Source organism: Aythya ferina, assembly GCF_964211825.1.
Source record: "Aythya ferina genome assembly, chromosome: 5".
Taxonomy (NCBI): Eukaryota; Metazoa; Chordata; class Aves; order Anseriformes; family Anatidae; genus Aythya; species Aythya ferina.
This window is the reverse complement of record NC_140301.1, coordinates 29,337,861-29,362,642: the sequence shown is the minus strand read 5'-3', so window position 1 is coordinate 29,362,642 and position 24,782 is coordinate 29,337,861. Positions and strand designations below refer to the sequence as shown.

At 44.9% G+C, this 24,782-nt stretch overlaps 1 protein-coding gene across 5 annotated transcripts in view; it reads left to right on the top strand.

The window, feature by feature from the left end:
* Positions 1-24,782, top strand: part of LOC311437080 (deubiquitinase DESI2-like) — a 69,404-nt gene that overhangs the window by 27,823 nt on the left and 16,799 nt on the right. For 3 of the 5 annotated variants that reach the window (XM_084519917.1, XM_084519914.1, XM_084519918.1), the window contains exons 2-4: positions 20,571-20,643; positions 21,957-22,050; positions 23,103-23,244. In XM_084519917.1, the coding sequence (XP_084376043.1) occupies positions 20,571-20,643; positions 21,957-22,050; positions 23,103-23,244 (309 nt within the window). Of the gene's footprint in view, positions 1-17,769; positions 17,910-20,570; positions 20,644-21,956; positions 22,051-23,102; positions 23,245-24,782 lie in introns of all 5 variants that reach the window. The other 2 variants (XM_084519915.1, XM_084519916.1) reach the window with 1 other exon arrangement.

The window sequence follows — 24,782 nt, the reverse complement described above, 5'->3', positions numbered from 1 at the left end:
TTTGATGACACATTGAAGCAGATCTGAAAACAAGCCCACATCCTGACTTCTTTCCATTCATTCATAGGGCAGTTTTTGCAAACTTGTTTCTTTCTGCCTGTCTGCAGAAGAAGCATTTTAAATGATGTCATAGCTCCAGGATCACCCAAATAAAACAAAGGTCCTGTTATCTGGTCCTGAGCAGCGTGGCACAAAGCACCTTTCCTAAACTCTCCTGAAGCCTTCAGCTGGTGCTAGTCTTAGTGACAGCTCTACCTAAACACTGCCAGCATCTGAGCTCTCTGCAAAAGTGTTTTGGAGCACTCTGAGATTTCCCTCTGGTAAGAGCATGTATCTAACAAGTTCCTTAAGCTGACAAGTGAAGGCAATGTTATACTTTTTGCCACCATTTGAAATCCTACTGTATGAATTCTTGGGTGATGCAACTGAGCAGACCTCTTAAAACGTGTGACCTAACCTCTGCTCTTTACTGCCCCTGGGATGGGAGTGGGGCTCAGGTGCTCTGGTCCTCCAGGTTCTCCCATCCTTCCTTCTAGCCCAGGATGCCTTCAAGCAGAATGGAAGAAATAACGGTGGGCCTCGCAGGAAGCTTTTTTTTCCTCTCAGTAAATTGATGATGGATGGTCACTAATTAGCATAGATAGGGTTGAGTTCACTCATCTTTCATTCTCTCCTAAGATAGCGTGATAGTAGGAGACCAACTCGTATTTATGTGTAATAATAGATGGGGAGAGATGTTTTTTCCTCCTTTCAGTTCAAACATAACATCATGTTCAATGACACCACAATGTTTTTGTGAAAAGTACAAGTGCTTTGAACATGTGGGAATCAAAAGCTCTAAATAGACTGTGTAATGCTGCCAATGAAGCATGTCCTTGGACCCTCGCCGAGAACAACCAAACCTTCATTTTGAGTAAAGCACTGGATTTTGAGAAAGAGAAACACCGAAACCATAGTCCTAGTCCCCCCCTCAGTCGTACTTCTAGCAAGGCACTTAAATATTTCTGTCTTCTGTTGTCTCACCTGTACAAAGTGCTCTCATTGGGGTGGGTGGAGAGGCTTGTGGGGTGCTGGAGGGGTTACAGCCCTAAGCACTGCTTGGTGTCTGAGGTGTAACTGCTTGGGGTGGGCTGAAGGAAGGGCAGAGAGCAGCAGGGTGCCTGGGGGAGCAGCCCTGTGTCCTGTAGCCTCGCTGTGTCTAGGTGGGCACGCTCCCTGTTGCAGCCCTGCTGCTGCTGTCCCTGGGCTCTGTGCGGGTGGGGAGGTCTCCTCGCTCCTTTCCCCCTGCCTGGGGAGGTTCTTTGAGCAGTCAGCCCGTGCACCTGCTCCTGGCCTTGCTTTTACTGGCCTTTGACCGCATGTGGCAGATGAACTATTTAGAGGCAGCTGCTAATTCTGTCATTAGCACCCTGACTTCCTCAGAGAAAACTGCTGGCTTTGTGACAGCTGAAATCTGATTCAGAGGGAGCATTTCACTTCAGCATGTACAGAAGCAAAGGGAGAGTGAGGTAAGGGGGAGGGAAAGGCAGCGCAGAGTTTGCTATTCGTTTAATTCTGAAAGGAAAGCCCCAGCAACCCAAGATGACGGTGTGCGAATCACAGAGGTGGATGCTGCTTGAGGGACTGAGGGTGCAGAAGCAGTGTGTAAGAAAATAATGCCGTGCGAGGGGGCCGTGTGCCCTGCATCTTGCCAAGATGCATTAGCTCCCAGAGAGCAGCGCTCTGCTCCGGGGGCTGCTGCAGATACTTGCCAGCTTAAAGCGAATTTGAATCCCTCTGTGTTGTGCTGCCGTGGCAGGCACTAACAGAAGGGTACTCGAGAGATCTGCTTAGCCTTTTCAACCCCAGCACGTGATCCTTGCTCAGCCTTCTCTTGTGTACGTCCCAGCACTTCCCCGGAGAAGGAGAAAGCTGTTGTTCTCATCCTGCCGCCGAGGAGCTGGCATGCAGCGAGACCGGCTCGGCTCATCCTTAGGTGTCTTGTCGCTGTGCCGTCTCTTGGGTTTTCATTCAGAGTTACGTTTGTGAAACTGTTCTTCCTCTTGCCCAGCTGTGGCTGCTGAAAGTACTCCTATTTTTTTATTTTTTTTAAGGACTGTGACGGATGTCTCTAAGCAAAGCATTTTATTGAGGCTTTCCAGTTTACCTGTGCTCTCCTTTGATGGAGTTCAAATAATTTCCAGCAGTGGAGGGACTGTGGGTCAGAAGCACTCTTCCCGTGTTCATTCTTCTTGAAATGAAAGCTCTCTGTTGCTATTATGATTTCCAATTTGAAAGAGAACTCCTAGGATTTCGTGTCATACCGTGACACCAACAGGATCAGAGATGGCTCTTCCCAAACCAATTATCTTCCAGAACAGCTCTGGTAATATAATTCAAGAGGCTTTCTGAGAAAGATGTTACTTAATAAGCAGGGGTAGATGAGCCGGAGCTAGAAGAATTAATGCCCTGCTTGTTTCCTGTGCCTCTGTACAAGCCTTGGACTGCAGAGATGGGGAGAAACAGTCAGTCCTGGTTTTGCCCCAAGGCTAGGCAACAGGATTTGCTTGTATGTCCATCTACCCAAATTTATCCTCTGCTTTAGAAGTGCTAAAAAATAATTTGGGCCAGCCTGAAGGCATGGTGCTGGCCAGTTTATACGGATTATCGCTTAGCTTGATGGCTACTGGGTTTGAAATTTGTCTTATGTTTTCTCTGAGACTTGTCAAAACAGAATGCTGCCTGGCGCTTGGGGGATTGGAACGGGGTTATGTTACACACCGGGGTTACCAGAGGGGGTGTGGGTAGACACTGTGTGCACGTACCTGCTCTGGGGACAGCTTGACAGGCGGCAGGCTTTTGGAAAGGACTCGTTCAGCAAAGGAGGGGAGAAAGCATCTGTCAGTAAGTAGATGGATAAAGATGCTCTGTGCTGCTCTTAAGAGGCACCAATCATCGTTATAACTCTGACAGGTGGCAATGGGGCAGGGAGGGGAGGAAGAGATTGAGGGAACTGTGTGGGTGGTGGAGAAATTAATCCTAATGAATTGGAAAAGCAAATCCACAGTGGGCAGAAAGCTTTGGATTTCTGCCCTGCTGGATATGGATAAACACAAGAGAATCCCTTTTGCACGCAAGAGCTAATTGGGCAATTACCGTGTAATCTCAAAACCTTTGCTTAAACTGTATCCTGGCTATCAAAGAGTGAGACGGATTCTCTTCCAGTGGCTCATAAGGCTTGCCCAGAGTCTTCCACATAGGAATTTGAAATAGGTCTCCTCTTCCTCTTTCTCTTGGGAAATAAAACTCTGCTCCTTTTTAAAATCAGTGTTATGATGGGAGAACTAGTTTTCGGGAGGCTTGCTTCCTTTTAATGTTTTCACACAGAAGAGAGCACATGAATGTAAGAACGGCCAAACTGGCTCAGGCCAAGGGTCCCTCTAGTCCAATATGATTGTTCTTCCCTCAGCGTCTGCCTGTGGCCACTGCTACTTATTGGTGAAAAGTCTTCGCTATCCCCTGCCCTGAAATGACTTTTGCTGGCTTTCTTTGATGAGTCTTGTATCTGACAGTGAATAATTACTTCCTACCTACATTTTTTGTGCCACCTGCAGAACTAAAGCATATCCCTCTGTCTCGTGATCAGTTACATCATTAAAGGCTTTTTCTGAAGAATGTAATCAAAAACATTTTACAAATTAAAGTTAGCTATGGCAGTAAGATCACTGCTTTCTCCACATTCACTGATTTTTTTTTCCAAAGAATACCAGGAGGTGGATATCATAGGACCTACCCCCACAGAAGTCATGTTGACCCTTATCCAAAAGATCATGTTTATTGAACTATTAATTAATGTTGTTCTTTATTATAGCTTCTGTTGGTTAATTCAGTCCAGATGTCCAGCTTGCAGACTTGTAATTCCATGTTTCTCATGTGGACCTTGTTTTTAAAGATTGGCAGTACAGTTGCTACCTCTGGGTGTTTGGGTCCAAAAGACGTTTTCCACGAGAGGTTGCCCAAAGGAATTACTAGCACAGCTATTCTGTTCTTGTGCTTCCTCTGTTGCATGTGTGTTGTTCTGGCCCTGGGATTCTTCATGGCTGATTCCTCCTGTTCTGTCATAAACTCATCCACGTCAACTTGAAACAGAGCCTCTTATGATTTCCTCACTCTTCCTACTCCTTCTACAAAAATAAAAGTGGGAGGTTCAGGCATGGGACACTCAACAGTTTTCCTTTGGTGGAAACAAGAAGGCTCTGCTGCAAAGATTTTATTTAGTTTCTCTGCAATAAACATGTCAGGTCTGAGTTCTCCTTTTACAGCGTTGCTATCACTTGGCCCTACAGATTTTCCTTTTCTGACGTGTTGAAGGAAGGATTGATGGAATAGCTAGATGTCACTGGAGGGGCTATTCTTACCCTTTTCAGGTCTGTCTAGAAGTCTAAAGTGACAATGTCTTTATCTGCTGTTGGAAACCCACGCTCAGAGATGATTTGGATGAGGAGCGATCCTTAAGAGAGCTCTGTTGGATATTTTGATGTTTTCTCACCCCTATTTCGTGGATTTGTGTTGTCTAAATCTTTTACGTGATTGCACTTGATCAAAAACCTGAGTGCTACAATGGCAAATGATTCCACGTTCCACAGAATGCATTTGGATGCTCCCAAAAGCTTGGGTGGTATTGGGACTTCCAAGCTCACTGCTGACCCCTGCTTGCTTCAGCCATCTTCCAAAGGCTCACTTGTGGTATGAATGTGGTATTCTCCATCCGATCTCTCTGAACACAGTTGGTATTCTTTCTCTTGGAGGGTGTTTTTCTTCAGAGCTGGCACCAATGCAGTGATTCAGCCCTGGGCTGGTCTCACGTGCATCCTTTGTCTGTTGCTGCCTGATCAGACATGATGAAGAGCCCGTACCTTGCTACGACTGAGATGGAAGGGAAAGCAAAGAAGATGCTTGCAAACACAACTGCCCAAACCCCACTGGTGTTGGAGTGAGGTAATAATCATGGCTGTAAGGCTGCCCAAAATAGAAATGCAGCTGATGTCACTTTTTTTTCTTCCCAAAGAGGGGAAGGTGATGCATTGATGGCTGGTGTGTATATATATATATGTATATCCAGCACTGTTTTCATGCTTGGTTACCGAGAAGCTGCTGCTGCTGGAGGGTAGAAAACCAAGCTGTGTACTTTTTCTTGTGGCTCACAGTGTACAAACACACCAATACATCTTTGAGGATGAAGTAAGCTGGGAGAGAGTTAAGAAAACCGCTGCTTTTGTAGTTTCCTTGCTGACGGAGGCTGACCTTTTTGCAGGCTAAGTATTGACACAGCACAAGCATTTCCAGGGATTCACAGCACTCCTGTGCAAGTGGCCATGTTGTGGAGAAGGTTAGGAGAAAATTGTTCCCCTAAGGAGATTTCTCAAGGACAAGTACATAGTGCTGCTCCTTTGGTGCAATACTGGGTCTGATTCTGGGTTTTATTATTAAAATGTATGTGAAAAGAGGTTGATTGTGAGTCTAGCCATGGCTGGCTTTGAACATGCTCTTAGGCATGTCTTCTTCACAGCAGTGGAGCCCCTCATAAAAACCAGACTTAAAATGTTGCTGTCCTCTAATTCTTCGCTGTATAGGTGCAGACTGTATGTATGTTTGCACGTGTGGTGCATGAGTGAATATGTACTGTTTCTTGTGCAAGTTTAATCTATATTCTAATGTGGAATGAGTTAACACTCTCCTGCTTACAGCATTCTGGTACCTGCCTTCTGCTGTGAAGGAACTACTTGTGATAGTGACTGAGGCCCGGCCATGAACTGGAATTCCAGTGTATTTCATGAAGCCACTGTAGAAATCGGAACAAGAGAGTTCTGGCTCCAAAGAGATTGCAAGCTGCTTGGCAGCTACATCTGGCTGCATGCATGCAAACAGGGACTGGTTTTGTAACCCCATCTGGCTACCCTAACTGCTAGCAAGAAGAGAAGTCTCAGATGCAAACGTTTCTGTGGTCATAGTGTCTGGTCAGATAAAACTTTATTCCCACTGTGGTGTTTTGTACTGATATTTTTGGTCTCTTTCACTGGAAGAGAGACTGAGCAGTATTTTGAGGTGTTGAAGGGAAGCACGGTAGAAGGAATTGTATAAATGATACCAAACTTACACTTCTTAGAGCAAATGAAAGTTTACCATAAGATGAAATACAGCAGCTGGGCTGCTGATCTTATTTGTTTGATGAATCTGTTTACCTCTTGCATGCATCCATCTAACTCAGGAGAAGGCAGATATATGGAGTGGGAACTGAATGGTCTCAGATCTATCCATTCATCACTTTCATGACTCTCATTCCTGGAGTGTCCAGATACTTCCCTGCAATATAGAATAAATATCTTTCTTTTCTCTTGGTCTGCAGGATAATTAGCTTAACTTATAGATTTATGGCCACTGGCAGTCCCCAGCTTGCATGAGTGAACTTAAAGAAAAGCAAAGTGGAAGAAATGAGACCCACATCTGTCATGCAAACCCCTTCATCTCTTGTGGGAGCCATGTCTGCACCTAGGTGAGGTCCAGCTGTATGGAGTTCTGCTCTTGTTCTCCTGCCTTACTGTCTGAGCATTGCACAGAGCCAGTGGACCACTTTAGAAAGAGTGCAGTATTTTTTTCAGGTCTCTGTCTCTCTGGGCAGCATTTTTGGGTGAGCACGGAACTTGACTTATGGGTTTAGTGTCCTACTATTAAGAGCATGGGCTCTTATTTTAGGCACTAATTGAAATGGGAGTGTGCTTGGAGTGTTCTTCCTTGCTGCTAGAAATGAGTTACCTTGCTTTTGAGAAAAGTGGTGGCCTGTTGTCAGCTAGGACTAAGTGTGCATGTCTTTTTTTTTTTTTTTTTTTTTTTTCCTGCAACACTTCTCTAGGCATCTAGAAGGTTCTTGAAAGGACTAAACTAGAGGGATAATTTAATCTGAGAGCAGATGTCTTTGATGCTAGAGGATGTTGTGTGCTAGATGAGGCATTTATAGTGTTTACCTCTTTCTCCTATGGTAGCCTGGCCACAGTTCAGACTAGCTGTCTACCCTGCATGCAGGAGAATTTTTTGGCAGGCCTCTCAGGGAGCTGGCAGATGGTACCATTTGCATGCTGTGGTACAGATACATAACCATTTCCCTTTTAACTAAAATAAATAGGAGCTGAGATGCAGTTGCAGTACCTAATGGACTTTTATAGAGACAAAAAAAGTTGGGGGTAGAGGATTTTTTGGTGAAACCTATTATATATAGCAAATTCTTTTCCTTGATCTTTCTGAAGTATTTCCTTATTGCACCCTTCCCCTTCAGTCCCTGATCTCCTGGGTACGTGGCAGACATGGAGACTCAATAAGGTGCACGTCCATGAAGAAACCAGCTTGCTGAATCCCTGAGGTTGTTTCAGGTCTGGTTTTAGGCACATGCAATGCACAGGGGACTAGCACAGAAATTGTGTTTTGGCACAAGTCTACTATGATTACTGTGCCCAGCAGATGGGAGTTACTTAGGGCAGCCTGAACTGGTCCCAACGCTGGTCTCATGCATGCTGTGTTGGTTTTGAGGTGGAGGGTAGGGTAGGTTTAATGTTTTCCCAACGGAGCTGCACATGTGGCACGGTTGTGCCTGTCCCTGTGCATGGGGGTGCATGACTCTCATGAGAAGCAAGCAGAGGTTATCCCATTGAAGGGCTACACAAATAGCCACCCTGTAATCTGAAATTATTTTCACCCAAAACAGTGTCTCCATATTGCTGAATGCTGATGACTTGCTGCCAGGCTCTGCTGCTAACCGTAATCTCAGTCTTTCAGTAATGGATGGCCACTAAATGATGCCAGATCTGCATGTCCAGTGCTGCTTGTTAAAGTGGGAATCCTGGAAAGAAAAATAAATCCCTCATAGCCTCCAAACAAACAGGAGTACAGCATGTTGCACTGGAGTCATTAAGGTACTCCCACAGCTTTCCAAATCTTTCCCAGCCATCCTATGTTAATCATTCTGTTGCATCCTCATATGGGGGATAAAGTATCCTCAGAGCTGTTTGTCAGCATCCAATAGCTGAATGTCACCCACTAGAAATGATCACTCAGATTTCCAGCACTATTTGTGGTTAGTACTGTTCTCAGTCATTTTAAACAGTGATAAAATCAGCCAGTGTGGAAGCCCTTTGATCATGGGTTATAAAGGACTTTATCTGAACTTTCCTGATCACAGTTTTTCTATCAGTTCTGTGCTTTGAAGAAGATAATTCTTCCAAAAAACAGTTTGGCATTGGGTTAGGTTCCAGGGCAACCCGCTTTTTTTAGACAGTTTGCTTCTTGAGGGACTGTTCCTTGCTCTACTCCTTTATTGTCTTCAGACCCGCAAAAACTGGCCTTTTGAGGGAAGGTGTATTTGAATCCCCATGGTGCAGCAGCATTTCATCATTGCTATAGTTAAGTTCCTTGGCTTCTGCTTTATCCCTTAAATTGTAATATGGAAACATCACTGCAACGATGTAATATCAGTAATTGTGCTGGAACAGCAGAGTGTGTGTGTGTATGACTGGCAAAAATGCACCAATATCCCTTTTTCTTGTAGGAAAATATAATGCAGAGAGACGAGGCGCAGTGTGAAACTGGCACTGTTTTTGAAGAGTTTTCCAGGACAGGACAAAGCGCTGTAGGAAAAAAGGAGAAGGCACAAGCTGAGGGAATCTGTGTTTCCCAGCATTTTCCTAAGCTAAGCTGGTTAGAAACACTGCCAGCTAGGCATGGCCCCTGGAACCTCTCCAGGAAAAATCTCAGCTCACATGGAAAAAGGGTTTTCCCCGTCCATGCTGGAGAACAGATTCCCTTCTCAGAAGCTCCAAGATAAATATTGATTTTTGCAATAGCAAACTAATGTCAATGGCACCCAGCCAATTTCTGTCGCGGGCACAGCAAGGTATTTTGAGCACGTGCCACTGAAGCCAGCATGAATATAGCTTCCTTAGGTGCAAACAGCCCCCACCCCACTTATTTTTCCTGATGCTGCTGCTGTTGGCTCCCAGGACAGGTACAAATGTTCTTGGCAAGCGAGAAGGAGACAGGGAGTGAGGATTTACAGGTCTGTGTGATGTGTAAGCACTGGACTTGATTTTTGGCCTTACATGGGACTTGCACAGAGAGGAGATCTGGAGAGGTGTTTTTCATATAGTTACAGTATTGCCTGTGGAAATCCAGATTTGCTGGTGGGTAGGCTCAGCTCCTGGTTGTGAGGTGCTACTGCTGCCGTTGTGAACTCCAGGGTGAGGTCTGCATCTGTGGACTTCCAGCAGCAAACGATCAGTGCTGGGAAGGAGAGGGGATCCTTATCTCTGTGGGAATTGTCTGAGAATAGAGCCCATCTGCTCCACTGCAGCTGAAACAGGAGAGTCCGTTCAGGTTGCTGTTGCTGTTGGCGTTAGCCACTTCAGGGTAAATAGGAATCTGAAGAATTTGAAGGGTCAATTTTGAATTTGAACGTGGTACCTTCCTGATGAAATTCTAGTTTTGACCTGGTCCAAAGAAAGTCTGTTGTATGCCCATAGCAAAGCAGGGAAAGTGAACCTCGTGTGTCCTTGTTTCCCATCTACCTCAGGGACTGTCCCTGCAGTCCATCACTGGTTAGTCTATAGGTGTTTGAATGCACTTCCCTCTCTTATTTGAAGCCAAAATATTTTTCATGTTTTCTTTTATTTTTATTTCTGTTAAAGTTGCACTTTTTTTTTTTTTCTGCTGAAGACATCAGTATTTGTTTAATGAATTTGTCTGCTAAGCCTGCAGATTCATTTGAAGTTGTCTTCTGTCTCCCTTGGGTCTCTCTCCGCACAACGGGTTGAAAGCAGTATGCTGTTGTGGTCTGTACTAATGGGATGGTGCAGAAGGGCTGCTTATTCCCCTGCCTGTGATGTTCTTGGCTCTTTGATGACATCAAAAGAGACTTCGTGTCCCTTTGTGATGGCTGTACCTACTAGGACTTCGTTATTACCTCAGTCTTCCCAAGTAGTTATCCATGCAGGAACTTGGCAGAAGTCAAAGTAGTTTTACCTAGTTCCTTATTCTTTCTTGGTGTGGAGAGAGTAGATGTTGTCCCCACCTTGTATGGCTAGGAGACTGTTGTCCTTGGTGAAAATATTAATAAATTGAGTTGTAATGCAGAAAAGAGTGTTGTCATTAAGAGATTTGACTGCTAAGGCTGGAACTCCTTCAGAGATGGCTAAAGCTGGAAAAAAAAATACAGCTGAAACTTTTAAAGAGCTTCTTCCAAGTTCTTTCATTCAGTTTGTCAGATGAAGTGCAAGCTCTTCAATAGGCTATAGTGCCTTTGGCAAACGAAGCCACTACAATATCCCTTTTCAGAAGAGGAGATGCTGTAGATCAGCCTCACTCCTTTCAACTTTAACAAACCCTGTGATAATCATGTAGATCCCTATTTTATTTTATTTATTTTTTTTTGGTGGGCAATATAGAAGCATTGTTGGATTGTTTGAGCTGTCTTGAACTCATCTCTGCTCCTGATTCACTGCATAGTCAAAGCACAAGCTGTATTCTGGTATTTTTTCCCCCTACCTCTAAAATGAAGAATGCTTTCATGTTCGTCACAAACGCTGTGAGGCTTAAAAATTCAATGTTTTTAAAGTATTTTGAAATCCGAGGAAGAACTGCAAAATAGAGACGTAGAGTGTTGTTGAGTCACCTGTCCTAAGAGTGAGCATAATGGTAACAAAGAAGCCCACCTTTGAGTAAATCTTTAAATTTATAGGAAGTGTATAACTCAATAGTTGCTTTCTCCACCATGCCTGTGAACAATCTTTGGCCTTTGGTTTCCAGAGCAGCAGTTCCTGGGTGTTCTTCCCCTCTAGGGTTAAGTCAGAGAGGCTCTTTCTTCTCTGAGGGGGTAGGCAAACATCCAGATGATGATAAACTGGCAGGTTGCTTCTTTGATTCCTGGGCTGCTTTTTCTTTCTCTCTTGTGCTCCACACATCCATATTCCTGTTCCTCCCACCTCCCTTCTTTTTTAATCCTTTCATGTCTACAAATATTTCTAAATCTGAATTAAGCTTACTACCTAATGCCTTCTACTAGGTAGTTTTTCACCCCACCACTGTTATACCTCAGTGCAGTGTGCCTTCAGAGGGCAGTACTTAAGGGAATGTTCCTGCCAAAATGAAGTTGAAAGTGACCTGTATGCAGATGATTTAAATTGTCATGGTCATATCTTCGACAACAGGGGCTTTACTATTAGTCTGTTGCATCCCATCTCTACAGAATGGTTGCAGCTTGGCATTTGGGTGATGCTTCTCCATTCTCTATGACATCTGACTAACTAGGTATGGTCTGGAGAGAAGGCGGACTGATCTTGGCAGGTGAGCAAGGCTGATGTGAAATGAAGATGAGTTTGTTGGTCTGGATCACTGGAGAAGTCTTAAGTAACTTGTCAGAGGATAACTGGAAGAAACACCATTCGGGAAGAAGGGCAGACTCTCCATTTCCCCCAGAAATGGATCCCTCCCCCATGTTAGTGAGATGAGCAGACTTTTCTTCATAGGTATTAACTTTCTCTCCCGAAGACTTTGGCTGAATTGGATCCTACTGAACAATACTTTATTCCTGAACTAGTTATGAATGGAGAGAGTGTAGTGGAGGATCAGCAGTACTTTGTAGTTTGAAAGACATTAGTGTTTTTGATGCTCTCATTAGAAACTTGAGATCCCTAAAAATCTGCCGTGGTTGGATGTGGGCTGTTGGTGTGCCTGAGCTAGCAAAAAAAAAAAAAAGGTAAATATTTGTGTTTCTGCCTGGTAGGTGCACCCTGAGAGAGAACAAGCCAGAGAAGAAAAATCAGTGTTGTATTAAGGCTTTGCTACTATCAGGGAGAGTTTCAGCTACCTGAGCAGGGCAGGAGCCTCTGGTCAGAGTCTTAACTGCCTGTTTATGTGGTGGCATGGATCCCTCTCAATCTCTCCTGCTGGAGCTGTTTACTTGCACATGCATCACTTTGATGGAGAAGCTATAGTTAGTGATTAGGGTGTTCATCTTGGATGTGACAGGCTGAAGTTTAAATTCCTGCTACAAATCTGCCAGAGGAGAGAGATGAGCTGTGCTTTTCAGCACTTCGGGGCCAAGCTACAGCTGTCAGGCAATTAGCTATTCTGTGGAGGGCTTGGGGAACGTGTCTCCTACAGCCCGATTCCCTGAACAAGGGCAGGTATTTTGGTCTAGGCAAGCTTAGTACGTAGACTGAAGTGCACGTTTTCAAAGGATGCACAAAATGTCACTTTCCCCTTTGTACTGCTGGCTGTCAGGACAGGGCTAGCCTCTTCTTTGGAGAGAGAACCACAGAACTGGGCAGTCTTTGAGGATGCATCCAGCCTTGAGGAAAGATGTTGGGTGGCAAGGTGAAGCACAGACCATATTGAGACCATGTTGCTTGGCCCTTGCTTGCCTGGCAGTTCCGGAGTCCAGGTGTCTGCACTGTGCTTCAGATGTCTCCTCGTAAACTGGACTGTAGGGTATTTACCTCCCAGTGGTTCACAAGGGGTGCACAAGTCACTCGCATGTCCTTTGGTAGGAAACCTGCTTCCTGACATGCTCCAAAGACTTGAGACGAGGGCTTACAATGCACATAGGTGTGCAGGGTTAAAATGTGCTCAGCTGAGACTGTTAACAGCCTCCTAGATGTTAGCAGTGGAAAACACATCAGGCTGTTCAATACTGTCATGCACAGGCATGCTAAAGCTTTCCTGATGTAGCTTTCAGTCATATCAATGTTTCCTTGTGCTTTCTCACTGCCAAAGATCTTCTAAATGCTTAGCCTAAGTCTCTCTTCTTTTCAAACTGCTACTCCTACTTGAATCCTTTTGTACCATTTTTCAGAAGTCTTCTCCCATAATTCATCAGCCCTTCAAATGTTTGCAAATTTGTCATCTGAAGTCATTGCTTCGCTAAGCTCTTCTGAATTAATTCTCTTGTAACTCAGTCTCACCATTTCCGTGATCATTTAGCTGCCGTTCTTTTTGAATACCTCTCATTTTGTTGTTGTGAATGCATCTAAGGCAAAGGTATTGGCACTTCCCTAACACACCGAAGTTTCCCAGCTGTGTTTCCTACCCTTATTGCTCCTTGTAGCCTCACTCTCCTTTGTCCAAGTGGAAAATAATGATTAATTATCTGTGTGAATCATGCAGTAACTAATTCAGTCCTGCAACTCAAGGACAATTCTACTGAACAAGTCCTGTGTACAGCTTGTATACAGCGTGTCTGGTGTTTTGCAGGAGAGTTCAGTTCCCTTTGAGCTGTACTTGAGGTTTGCACACAGAGCAAATGAGATGCATCCCAAAAGCAGGATTACTGTGCATAGTAGCTTTATCAGGAAAGCAGACCTAGTCCCAGCCATGCAGATTGTATCACTTGAAGCAGGATAAAAAAACCTTACTAACACTCAATGACATATTGGAAAAAAATGTTAAGGCTAGCCTGGGAGTTGAAACGCTTCAACATAATCCTGCAAATGGAGGCCTTTTTTTTCTGTCTCCATATACTTGAGATTATGATTGTACACAGAAATTGTCAAAACTAAGGAGATACAGCATGTGAAATGGTGTGCAATAGGACAGACTGTCCTTCTGCAAGGCTTTTTATGAGACCACTGTCTGGGTCAGGCTCTTAGCACTGGCACATGCCGTTCCCATCTCCAGCAATGTCCCCTTTTAGTGGCTTCATTGGATGCCCCCAGTCCCACCCCTTCCTCTCCTTCAGGCACAGTCGGAGCTGAGGTGAAGGGAAGCAGGTGGAGGTTAGGAAAATGGCATGTTGCTTCTCATGTGGCACAAATGATCTACTACAAATACCACGTTGTGTACACAGATGCCTGAGCCGGGCCATTAGTGTCACAACTGACAGACCCTTGGGCTGGTGGATTAACTTCTGACGGCTTCTTTGTGAACCTGCAAACGGAAGATACGGGGATGTTCATTCTGCAGGAACAGAAAATAGTTGCTTAATCCAGGCAGCTAGTCGCCCTCTCTCCACTAATAAAGCAGGTCCTCACTCAAGCTCTGAAACACCGGTTGGGTGAACGTTTACGCTCCTCAGCAGGAGATGCATATTCTGCACTAAATATAGTCTACCTTCTAATAACAGGTTACAGGTGTGCATTGTTTCAGGCAAAAGATAGGCAGGGCTCAGCTTCCTTCCTGGCATGGCTGCAGGATAACGCCTGCCATCAGTGCAGAAAGGTAGCAAGCAGAATGGTGGCGGAGAAAGTAGATGGTTTTAAGAGACTTCAAGTGGTGTCACGTTGAGCCGGGGCTATGCCTGCCCTTTGGTAGGAGGAGGTGGTAAATGGCAGCACTGAAGGTATCCCATTCTCACAGCTAAATCTTTTCTTCATAATTTAAGAAGTCAAATAGTCAGAGCCCAGCCCAAAGGTAACTGCTGGAATGCATACTGCTTCCTTTCTGCAGCGTGATTAATGTTGTTCTGCTGGCCTGCTGTTCTTCCAGTAAAATGACATTACATCACAACACTGAAGCATAAGTAGATTTCCAACTCTCCCTCAGCAGCAGCAGTAGTTTTTAATCCACATGCGGTGTTTAGAAGGCACAGAAATAAGCTCTTTGTTTCATGATTGCTAAGATTTTAGCGTTGGCTCATGCGTCAGGCAATTCAGAAGTATATAATAACGTCTGAAAAAACACTGCAGCTTCCAAAGAAATTCCTCCTGAGGAGACAGCTAAGGAGTGTATTTAACTAGCTGGAGAGGAAAAGATCCTTTGCAGAGCAGATGCCTTGTCTTTTTCTTCTTTCTGTAATGCGACTGCTCCTCAGATGTCTATTCTCCAGCCTGTTCTTCTAAAATGTCTAAGTCTGAAGTGAGGTCCCCAAGTCCTACCTTGTACGACCCCTCATCTCAGTGCTACATGGAGCTCTCCGGCTTTATTGAAGCTGCAGGCATCTCAGCACTTGGTTGCTCTCCTGTTGAAACCCTGTGGTTCCCCAGGCTTTGTTCGCTTCTGTCAGTAGGGTGGTTCATGGAGATGCCAGTGACCACTCTCTGGGAACTTTTCCTTGAGACTTGCCAGCTATTACCTTTCGCAACTGGAGACTGATCCTGTGGATTTGGTTTGTAAGCAGCGAACTGCTTACTGCAGTATTGTGTTTCTCTGTCATTATCTGACATTGAAGTGAAAGTTAGCATGGTTGAGTAAAACAGGCACTTTTGGCTAATTGCATTTGGAGTGGCCTGATGGGCTGCCAGACCCTGTCCCATGAAGCAGAGGCCTTGAAGACTGATACCTTTTGCCAGCAGCAAAAGAGCCTGGCATAGGAGGTGATCCTCCGGCTGGGAAGAGTCATGTTCTGTGTGTGCTGTAGGGTGAACACCTCTCCAGACAGCTTTTCCCAGGTATGAAGTACCAAAGACAGGTCTTTGTCATCACTCCTCCTCTCAGTATCCTGTTAGGCTTCTTATTTTTTTATTAGTTGCTGTTCTGCCTGAATGCATTTAAATCCTTTCACGCTTAATCTGTATTCACGGCATATTAGGAAAATAGCATTTTAAACTTGGTTAATTTACAGACCTTGGAACTCCGGAGAACTGAGCGTAAAAGAGACGCAGGTCACACTGAAATGAGCTTGGGTCTCATCCAATTGCTAAAGAAAACTTACTAACAGCAGCCGTGCTGTATAATTTGATGTCACGCCACGTGATAGTGGGTTTTTATTACTAGAGCTCTAGGCCAGGAGTGAACAGCAAAAGGATCGAGACACATTGGCAGAACTGTGCACATGCCTAAGGACATGAGTGAATACTGCTGCAATATGACTGAAGGCTCTTGGCAAAGATCTATCAGAAGCCTGCTGTCCTGCATGTCTGTAGTGAGATAATGCTTCCTTCACCACTAACTACAAGCATTGCTCAGGGAATAGTCTGTGAGCTGTTTCAGGCTCTTTCCTTCCACCTATACGGGCCCAAGATCCTGGTTCAGAAAAATGTATTGGGGACAGTGAAACTCTTCTGAAGTTGCTGAACATTTTCTACCTGACTGTGTAGGGTTGAGATTTCATTGATGGATTTCCTGAAGTGATTTCTAGCTTCACCTCTATGTTTTTTTCTACTCTCATATTTCACATCTGGATCAACAAATCTCAGAAAATAATGCCAGATACTACTTTGATCCTTCCTGACTGGCCTCTTGCATCAATCTGATGTTGCATTTAATACTGGCTTTTGGTTTGAGCTTTAATGTTGCAGGGATTTTTCTGGTGTTTGAGATACGACTGATAGTCATATCAGTGCATTTTTTTTTCAGTGCATTTATGACTGCTCACGCTCCTCTGCAAGTTTTCATGGAGCTGCCTAGGTAAGTTAACAGCAGAGGCCAAGCACTGCAAAGGCCAAGACAAAGCCTCCAGGAAAAAACATTTTGCACGAAGTTTGCGTAGTGTATTAAAGGCAGAGGAGTGAAGGAATGCTCCTTGGCTGTCTGACTAACTCCGTCATGGAGTACACTAGTAGCGGCTGGAGCCCTGAGTGTCCTCCCCTGGGATCTGTCAAGCCAAGGGTCTCTTCTGCAGTGAGCCAGCTCCCCCATCCTGTGGACAGGAGATGTCACCTCTGCAAGGGAGGACTTGGTGTGATGGTATGTGACTTGGCTCTCAAAAAGGAGAGGATTGAACTCAAGCCCAGGAGTAGGGCAGATAGTCTGTGATGGGACTCATGTTGTCAGGAGTGCTTCATGCTCTGCAGACTAGCAGAGTGTGAGGGGATCTGACCATTTCCTTCAGTCCCTTAACACTCTCTATACACACCAGTAGTGTCACAATATTATCTGTAGCTCTGGTCCCCCATTACTGTTCTCTTGCTCCTAGAAGCAAAGTTTTGCCAATTGATTCGCAGGGAAAAGGAAGCAATGCTACTGAATTATGTGCAGATGGAGGAGGAGATTTGGTTATTTACTGGTTCATAATCTACAAGGATCGTGCTATCTGCTCCTCTGTCCCAGACCTTCCAGAAGCATATCAATATAATGAAGCTTTTTAGTTTTGTTTCTTCAAATTTGGGATATTCGCTGTCCTAGTTTCACTTCTATCTCTGAGTATGAAAGATGAATAAACAGAATAAATAAAACAAAGTGAATAACACAACTGACTCAGAGTATCCACCAGAATCTGAACTCTCACTGGACACTTTGAACCAAACCAACTGTGAAATCAGAGATGGCTTGAATAAAAAACAGAAAACTTCAAATTCTACTTCATCAGGGACTTGCATGAAAAACTCTTAATTTGTATAATGCAAAATGAGAAGAGGTTCCTCTCTGGGTCTGAATTTTAAGTCCTGGGCTATCTCCAGTTTTTGTGAAGCCTGGCTAGCCTTCCTCTTTGCCTCTCTTCACTTCTGAGCTGTTCTCTGTCTTGGCTGAAGGTGGAAACAAGACAGATTGCTCCAAGTCCTTTCTGCAGGGTTTATGACACAATTTTGCAGGCAGCATGCAATGCAGCTATGAATCACAAGTCCCTTTAAGATACTGCTGAATTCAATTCCATAGCTCTTTCAGCTGGCTCAGAACAGGCTGTAGGTTGTGTTGTTTTTTTTTTTTTTTTTTTTTTTAAATCTAAGATATAGCCAATTTACTCAAGAGATGAGTATTTGCTGACTGTTGCTGCTATTCTTATGCTCAGAACTGCAAAGCCCTTGGAAAACGAGGCCAGCTCGTGCATGTGTGTACAAACCTGGCTTCAAATCTGGCTTGGATTCTCTCTTCCAGCTCAGCAAGTGACTGACATGTTCGCTTCAGCACAGCTTCCTCCTGAGACAACCCGTGGGCTGTGCCAAAGTGCCGTGAAGCGTTTGTTGCGCGTTCGGTCGCACACCAGCGGCAGATTCTGCAGCACCCTGGAGATGGGGGTGAGCTGAGGACAGCAGCAGCCGTGATTCAGAGCTGCTTTGCATTTCGGTCTTGCTAACAGTTCACTGCAAACAGAAATCCTCAGTATTATCTAAGATGCAAATCAGGTCCCACTTCACTAACACCCCTGTGTTGTCAAGGTTATCTGAAAGGAAGCACTAAACCCATATTGCTTCTGTTCAGGTGAAATTCAGCTGTGGCTGAGGTTAAGTTAGGTCCATAATAGTTTGTTAAAGGGACTCATAGCGAAGAATGCAGAGGAGTCCATGTGATGGGGTGGTTCTGGGGCTGTGGCTCTGCTGGGAACAGGAATGGTGCCGGTGGGTGGTGGACAAAGAGGGCTTTGTGGCCCGACAGCACTCTGCACACACACGGTGGTCATGTTTAGTGCGTTATTTGTCCTGTTTTTCTACTTATTTGTTGTTTGGATGCCACAGAAGAAGGAAGAGCTATAGCTGGAAGTGGCTTTCAGTTCCCATTTCACGTCTGAAGTACAAAGCCTGATGCTGAGCAGCCCCTGCAGGTAGCCCTGACTTTGATAACTGGCAAGAATGATTCCAACTTAAAATAAAGCTTGCTGTTACTCCTCTGAGCAAAGCAGCTGGTGTGACCTGGGCACGTTGTGCCTGGAGTGCTGCTGTGAGACAGCAGCTTGGCCTGAGGGACGAAGGCAACCTCCTTACCTTGCCCTCTGGGAGCAGTTACAGCGGGGCTCTCTGGAAACCAGTGCTTCTCTGAAGCTTACTGAGGCCATCTGGGAGTCTGAAGAGAACTGAAGAGAGAGAAGAAAGAAACGGGCTTTGGTCTTCTCAGGAGATGTGGCTGGTGTTGTGTGGGTTCCTCCATGCAGCCTCCAGCTCTGTGTCATCCTCTCCAGTCAGAGCAGGGATGTGGGGAAGAGCAGCAGAAGGCAAGGGGCTGTTTATCCCTAAATACCAGCTGTGGCCCTCAAAAATAGGGTTCACTGCTAGTGCCTCATCTCAACTGGCGGAGGTTGAGAGCTACTTAATCTAGCTCCAGTCCAGTGCTCTGATCTGTCCAAAACCCCAAGAGTTTGTGTAATTCACTGAAGAGAGAAGTGGAGGTGATACGAGGGTTGAAGAGAGCAGTGGGCAGGGGTCCAGCTTGGGTCAGGAGGTTTGCTGGTGTCCTGCAGTAACACATCATTTATGATACCAAAACTCAAAAAACAAGGAGCATTACAGGGTGTCCTGAAGGGAAAGGAAAGTGCTGTACTGCCAGAAGCAGGCGTTTTGGGGGACACAGCTCAAGGTATCCATACTGACCAACCCCATGTCAAGTCAGGCTTGGGCCTACGCTTTTCCTGAGTCGCAGTGGTCGTGCAGAAAGCGTTTCCTGATGATTTACAGAGCTACCGCATTCAATGCAGTCATCAAAAATGCATAAGCAAGCAGAGTGAGGAACGTAGATGGAGTGTGCCAGACCTCTGCTTGCCTAGAGCGGAGGGGTCCATGCTCATACCGTGGCAGCTCAGCGTCGCCAGGCACCAGGGGTGCTGCAGCCGATTCTGGCTCCACCTGAAGCTGTTGCCAGATCCGTAAGGGAATTTTAGCTTAATGAGCCTGTCGTGTTGTTGTGCAGGGATAAGTCAACAGCATTCACTTCCTTGCACTGCTTGATTGCAATAGGAATTGGGTTGCTCAGAGTTAGTAGAGATGCATTTTCACTGCCATAAGCGAACTGTAAATATACCAGGCGCTGGCGGTTTCCACTCATTGCCTGAAGACATCATTTCTGTGGCAGCACAGCTCTGCAGCTAACCTAATAAATACTTGTGCAGAGCAGGGCTCGTTATCTCCAGTGCAGCACTGCCCTGGCATGGCCGTATGGCTTCCCACTCCAGAATTAGCTGGGGTTTGCTTGGATGTCTGCACTGTCCTTCACGGTATGGTGGAAACAGGCCCTGAGCAGTGCTGGTGGAGGAGCGGTGCATGCGTGCTGTAGCATTCCTCTGCTCTATATTTAGTGGGGAGGAGATGGACTCCAAAGCAACAAAGTCATTTAACAGCTCCTCTTGAAAATTTGTCTCAAACTCGGGTGAAGTTGTGGTCATCTTGGAGATATAGAGAACTACTAAATGGTGCTTCTCTGACTTACATGAGGAATAGATTTCTCTCCAAGATCTCATTGCCTAAATAAACATGCCTAAAACTAACTGATTAAGAAGTAAGATGTTGGGAGGTGTTGTAAAACAGTGTACAGAAAATATTTGGGAGTGCTTTAACTCAAGATCTTCAGTATTTTGAAAATAAGATGAGCAAATTGGAATGGAGGGGAAATGGTTAGCTAGTTAAGGGAAAAAAGAGTTGAATAATCACATATCCTATGGAAGCTGGGTTTATGCAGGTTCAGGTCTAGTTGTATCTTAATATAGGAAAATGCCTTACGTGGAAAGGATTAGATGAGCATTTTTTTTGGAGATGTAATCCCAGCCAGCTGTATAAACACAGTGCCCACTTCTGTTGCTCTATAAGGAACCTGAATTTGTCTCAGGAAAATTTCAAAATTATCATTGTCCTTAAGAGAAGCTGCTTTGAGGAAGGGAGATAGGGGTATATGCCCCAGGGCAAGATCATGTATTTTTTTTTTTTCTTTTTTTCTGCTAATGCTCCCAAATGTGCCTTTTTTTCTCACTGTAGTACTGGATAAATGAATACACCTCCACCTTGGGGATTGGTGTCTTCCACTCTGGCATCGAGATCTACGGCAGAGGTATGAAGCATTTCCTTTTCATTACCTGTAGAACAGAGAGAAAATTGCATGGCTAGTCTGATACAGAAAAAAATCCCAAATGCATAGCTTTTGGCAAGGAGTGAGAAACTCAGCCAGCTTTGTTTTAGAGTCCATTGTGGAGTCCAGCTGGAACTTGTGCAGTTCTGCCGTGAATAAAGTAGCTCTTTGTATCTTCAGCATGTAATTGCAGCCTCTATAGCTTGTGCAGGTGTGTAGCAGGCTGGCAGATAGGGAGGGAGGACCAAACAACACTGGAAAGACCTGCAACAAAGGAGGAGGAGAGTCTGGGGAGGGGGAAGAGATGCAGATCAGTGGCTGTCTTAAAACCTGCATAAGGATGTTTGTACTAATTCCATGCCAGAATAAACCAGCTTTGCAGTAATTCTGTATGAATGTCTGTGCTTTAGAAGTCTTAGAATTTGCATCTCCAGATCTTAGAAATTTTTATTTTCAAACAGCAGAATTAAAAGAAAAAATAAAATGTTTTGCAAGGCTTTTTGAAATTGTCTGGATGGGGTTGAGGCTGATTACAGCACCCAAGGTATCTGGAAAAACAGCTGTAGCACAGCGAAGCCAAAGGATGGAACAGCATCACAGACTTCTTGTTGCCCTCTTCAGCCAGTGTTAAATGGGAATGACTGGGGTTACCTCACTCATGGTATTTTTAGCTAGTGCCGTGCAGCAGATAAAAATCCCTGGGGTGCTGTGTTCTGTCGTGAGCACAGCAGCTTTCACAGACCATGCAAAGTGGCCTGTATAACACGGAGGGGCCTCCAGGCTCAGCCCACGTGCTAAGGCAGCAGCGTGTAATCAGCTTTTTTTTTTTTTTTTTTTTCCCTACAAAGAATTCCCCGTAGCTGCCTGCTGTGCTGCCATCTGGAAGAAGGGGACTGATTTCTCCCTACTCTAGAAAAGATTTCTTCTAGCTCGGTGCCACCACCGACCGCCTCACAGTGTTTCCAGATGCCTCCACCACAGAACTTCCCACTGGCCTATATAGGCACAGAGACAGACCTGGAGAGCTTGCCTGGTGTCGAGGAGCAGATTAGCAGCACTAGCTGCTAATTAGCTGTGCAACCACTAGTATTAGCATTGGTGGAGCCTGCTCTGGAGCTGAGGCTGTGAGAGTATCCTCGGGCTGATAGGTACCTGGAAAGAGAAACTGGCTGAGGCTGACTTTAGCAATAGCCCAGCCCCTGGTGCTGATGCTGAGCCACGCAGACAGCTGCCATAGACTTCTTCCTGACACAGCGTTCATTTGATTACTCACAGTCTGTTTCTTTCCTCATCAGAGTTTGCCTATGGAGGGCATCCCTACCCTTTCAGTGGGATTTTCGAGATCACACCTGGCAGTGCGGTAGAGCTTGGCGAGACCTTTAAATTCAAGTAAGGGCCCTTTTCTACGTCTTCCCTGCTCCCCCTACAATGACAGCTATCAGAGGGAGAGGGGAAGTCCTCTCCTCTGGGTCTCCCTCTCCCTCTCATTAGCACCCTCACTCCCTCCTTTACATGATCCTGGTTCAAAGGCAGCCCTGCAGGGGTTTTGAAGGCAGATTAAAGGGTGTACAACAGACAGGGAGCAGTGCTGAACTGTGTTTGGCAGAGTTTAAATGTGTACAAATGCCTTACAAATGAATGTAGTTCTCTCTTCCAATTTTCTTTGCTTTCTGTACTCCTGGTTTCATCTGTCAGCAAGAATGGGAGTAGCTGTGTGTTATGCAGAGCCAGTGCAGAGGGGAACAGAAAGCTTGTCTTTTCATGAGCATCACCTATTTGTGGATGTTGCATGGAGTATGACAAGTCATCTCCTGGGTTTATTGCTACACTATCACAAAGGACAGGCCAGCTGCTAGAGGAAACTGAGAGGATACTTCATTAAGGCGCTGTTCAAGGTGTTCAGGCTTTGGGGCTGTGGTTCAAGGAACTGCCCATGGCAGCTGGAACTTGACCTTCACACACTGCCAGTTTACATTGAGGGATGTTGAAGACTTGTAGAGGAATGAACACTATTGAATGAATATTGGGAGAAACAATATGTTTATGCATAGAACTGTCTGCTCCTTCCTGGCCCACACTGTGGAAACACTCTCCATCAAGGGAAAAGCATCTCCTCTGTCCTGCTGAAAGCTTCTGCAGAGGGGCTGTGGGCAGAGTGGGAAGCAAGCAGACCCGTGCAGCTGAGACTTCCCTTGTGTGAGCAGGAGGCTCTCAGGACTGGTTCTGTGCTGTAACCAGCTTTGTAGATAAAAAGGATATTTTTTGAGGATATTAGTATGCCATTTTGTTAGTAAGGGTCTCTCTGATAGCCCCGGATATTCATGCCAGTGTCTTACACCTGGCCTTCTTGCCATTGCTTTGTTTTCTTTTCCCTGGGTACGTATCACTCTCTGCACTGTAGCTTTCCATGTTTTTTTTTGTTGTGTTTTGTTCTTAACTAGAGAATCCATTGCCTTGGGCACCACAGACTTCACAGAAGAAGATGTGGATAAGATCATGGAAGAACTGGGCAAGGAGTACAAAGGCAACGCGTACCATCTGATGCACAAGAACTGTAATCACTTCTCTGCTGCTCTGGCTGAGGTGGGCACAACTGTCTTCTTTCTCTACTTTTTTGTTGCTTCAGATCTGTAGTAGTGAGTACAGAAGGGGAGCTAGGATCAGCACAGCCTGCCACTTCAGAGTCAGTAGTCAGCTCTCCTGTCTCTGCCCTTAATGTTTTTGAAAACCAGCTGCTGTTCAAAACGATGGGGTTAGGAGATGGAGATGCATCAGGTTTGTCACAGGTTTGGTCTAAACTGTGGGTAAAATTTGGACTGCCTGCATTGTGGCTCACTGAATAGGCTGCTGAGCAGGAAACGGAAAGACAAACCTGGCTTGCATGCAGATGTGCACCATTTTAATAGCAAGAACATAAACAACCTTATATGATGTGAAAAGGAATAAAAGAGGCTTCTCAGTGTTCTGCTAACAAAATGTTGCAGCATTCAGGAAGTGAGTGTTCCTTTTCCTTATTTAATGTGCACGATCTAAAACTCATTTTACAAAAAAGTATTCATTTTTCTCGTAACTGTTTTTGGTACTTACATATTTCCATGTTCCCAAAAACGCTGTGAATTTTAACAGAGCTGTTATTTCTCTTCAGAGATGATTGAAGCACAGAGAAATGCAAATTTACCCTCTTTCCTAATCTGAGATATTGATTATTTAATTTTTAAATTGACAATTATAAAAAAAGCTGAGATGTTTAAAGCATGTTTCCATTAAGGTACGTGTATTTCAGCACTTATGTAAATCTGGTTTTGGGATCTTGACGCAGTGCCAGAAAAGAAATGAAAAGAAGGAAGTGCAAATGACCTTCCATTTAGCAAAACAAAACCAACCAAACAAAACCACCACCACCACCAAAAAACAATGCCACTGTTTCTGTGTCTTCCATAGGCATTTTATGGCAACTGCAAGGATAGAATCTACTCCATGTGGAGAAAGACAGCTTGAAATCTGTTAAGACAAAACCTGTTTGAGCTGAAAGCAATGGAAGTTTCTATTCTCACTTCCCAACATCTTAATACTTGCTTAACTTTACATCCTTGGTACTTTCTTTTTGTTGTTGTAGTTTCCATTAAAAACAAACAGAACCCGAACACTGTTCCTGTCCTTCCCCCCCCCAGATTAGACTGCCACTATCCCTGTCATGTAGAGCTGTAAGGTACAGCCTTCATCTGTTAAAAGCAAGCAGAATGCATTGACCACACCATATGTGGCTCTCGAGCTGTGTGTCACCATAGAGGGTAGAAAGAAGAACTGAGATTTGTGTTCTGAGACCAATTCTGAGACTAATCTGCTTAGTGTTTGTATTGTCCTTTCCTTCAGACTCTTCATCTGTGACCCAGCAATAAAAATCATCATCATCTATTTATGCACAGCAATGTTATGTGGTAGCTAAAAACAGAAAACAGGAAAAAGTATTCAAAGATTTAAAACAAAGGCTGTTAGAAGCTTTGTTTGGCAGAATAAATCTGCCCCAGAGCATGAGCAGCGTGGTGACTTCAGGTTCTTCTGAGCCTCCTGACTACTGCCAGGCAAGTCACGTCCCTGCTTTGTGCCTGACTGTCCCCTCT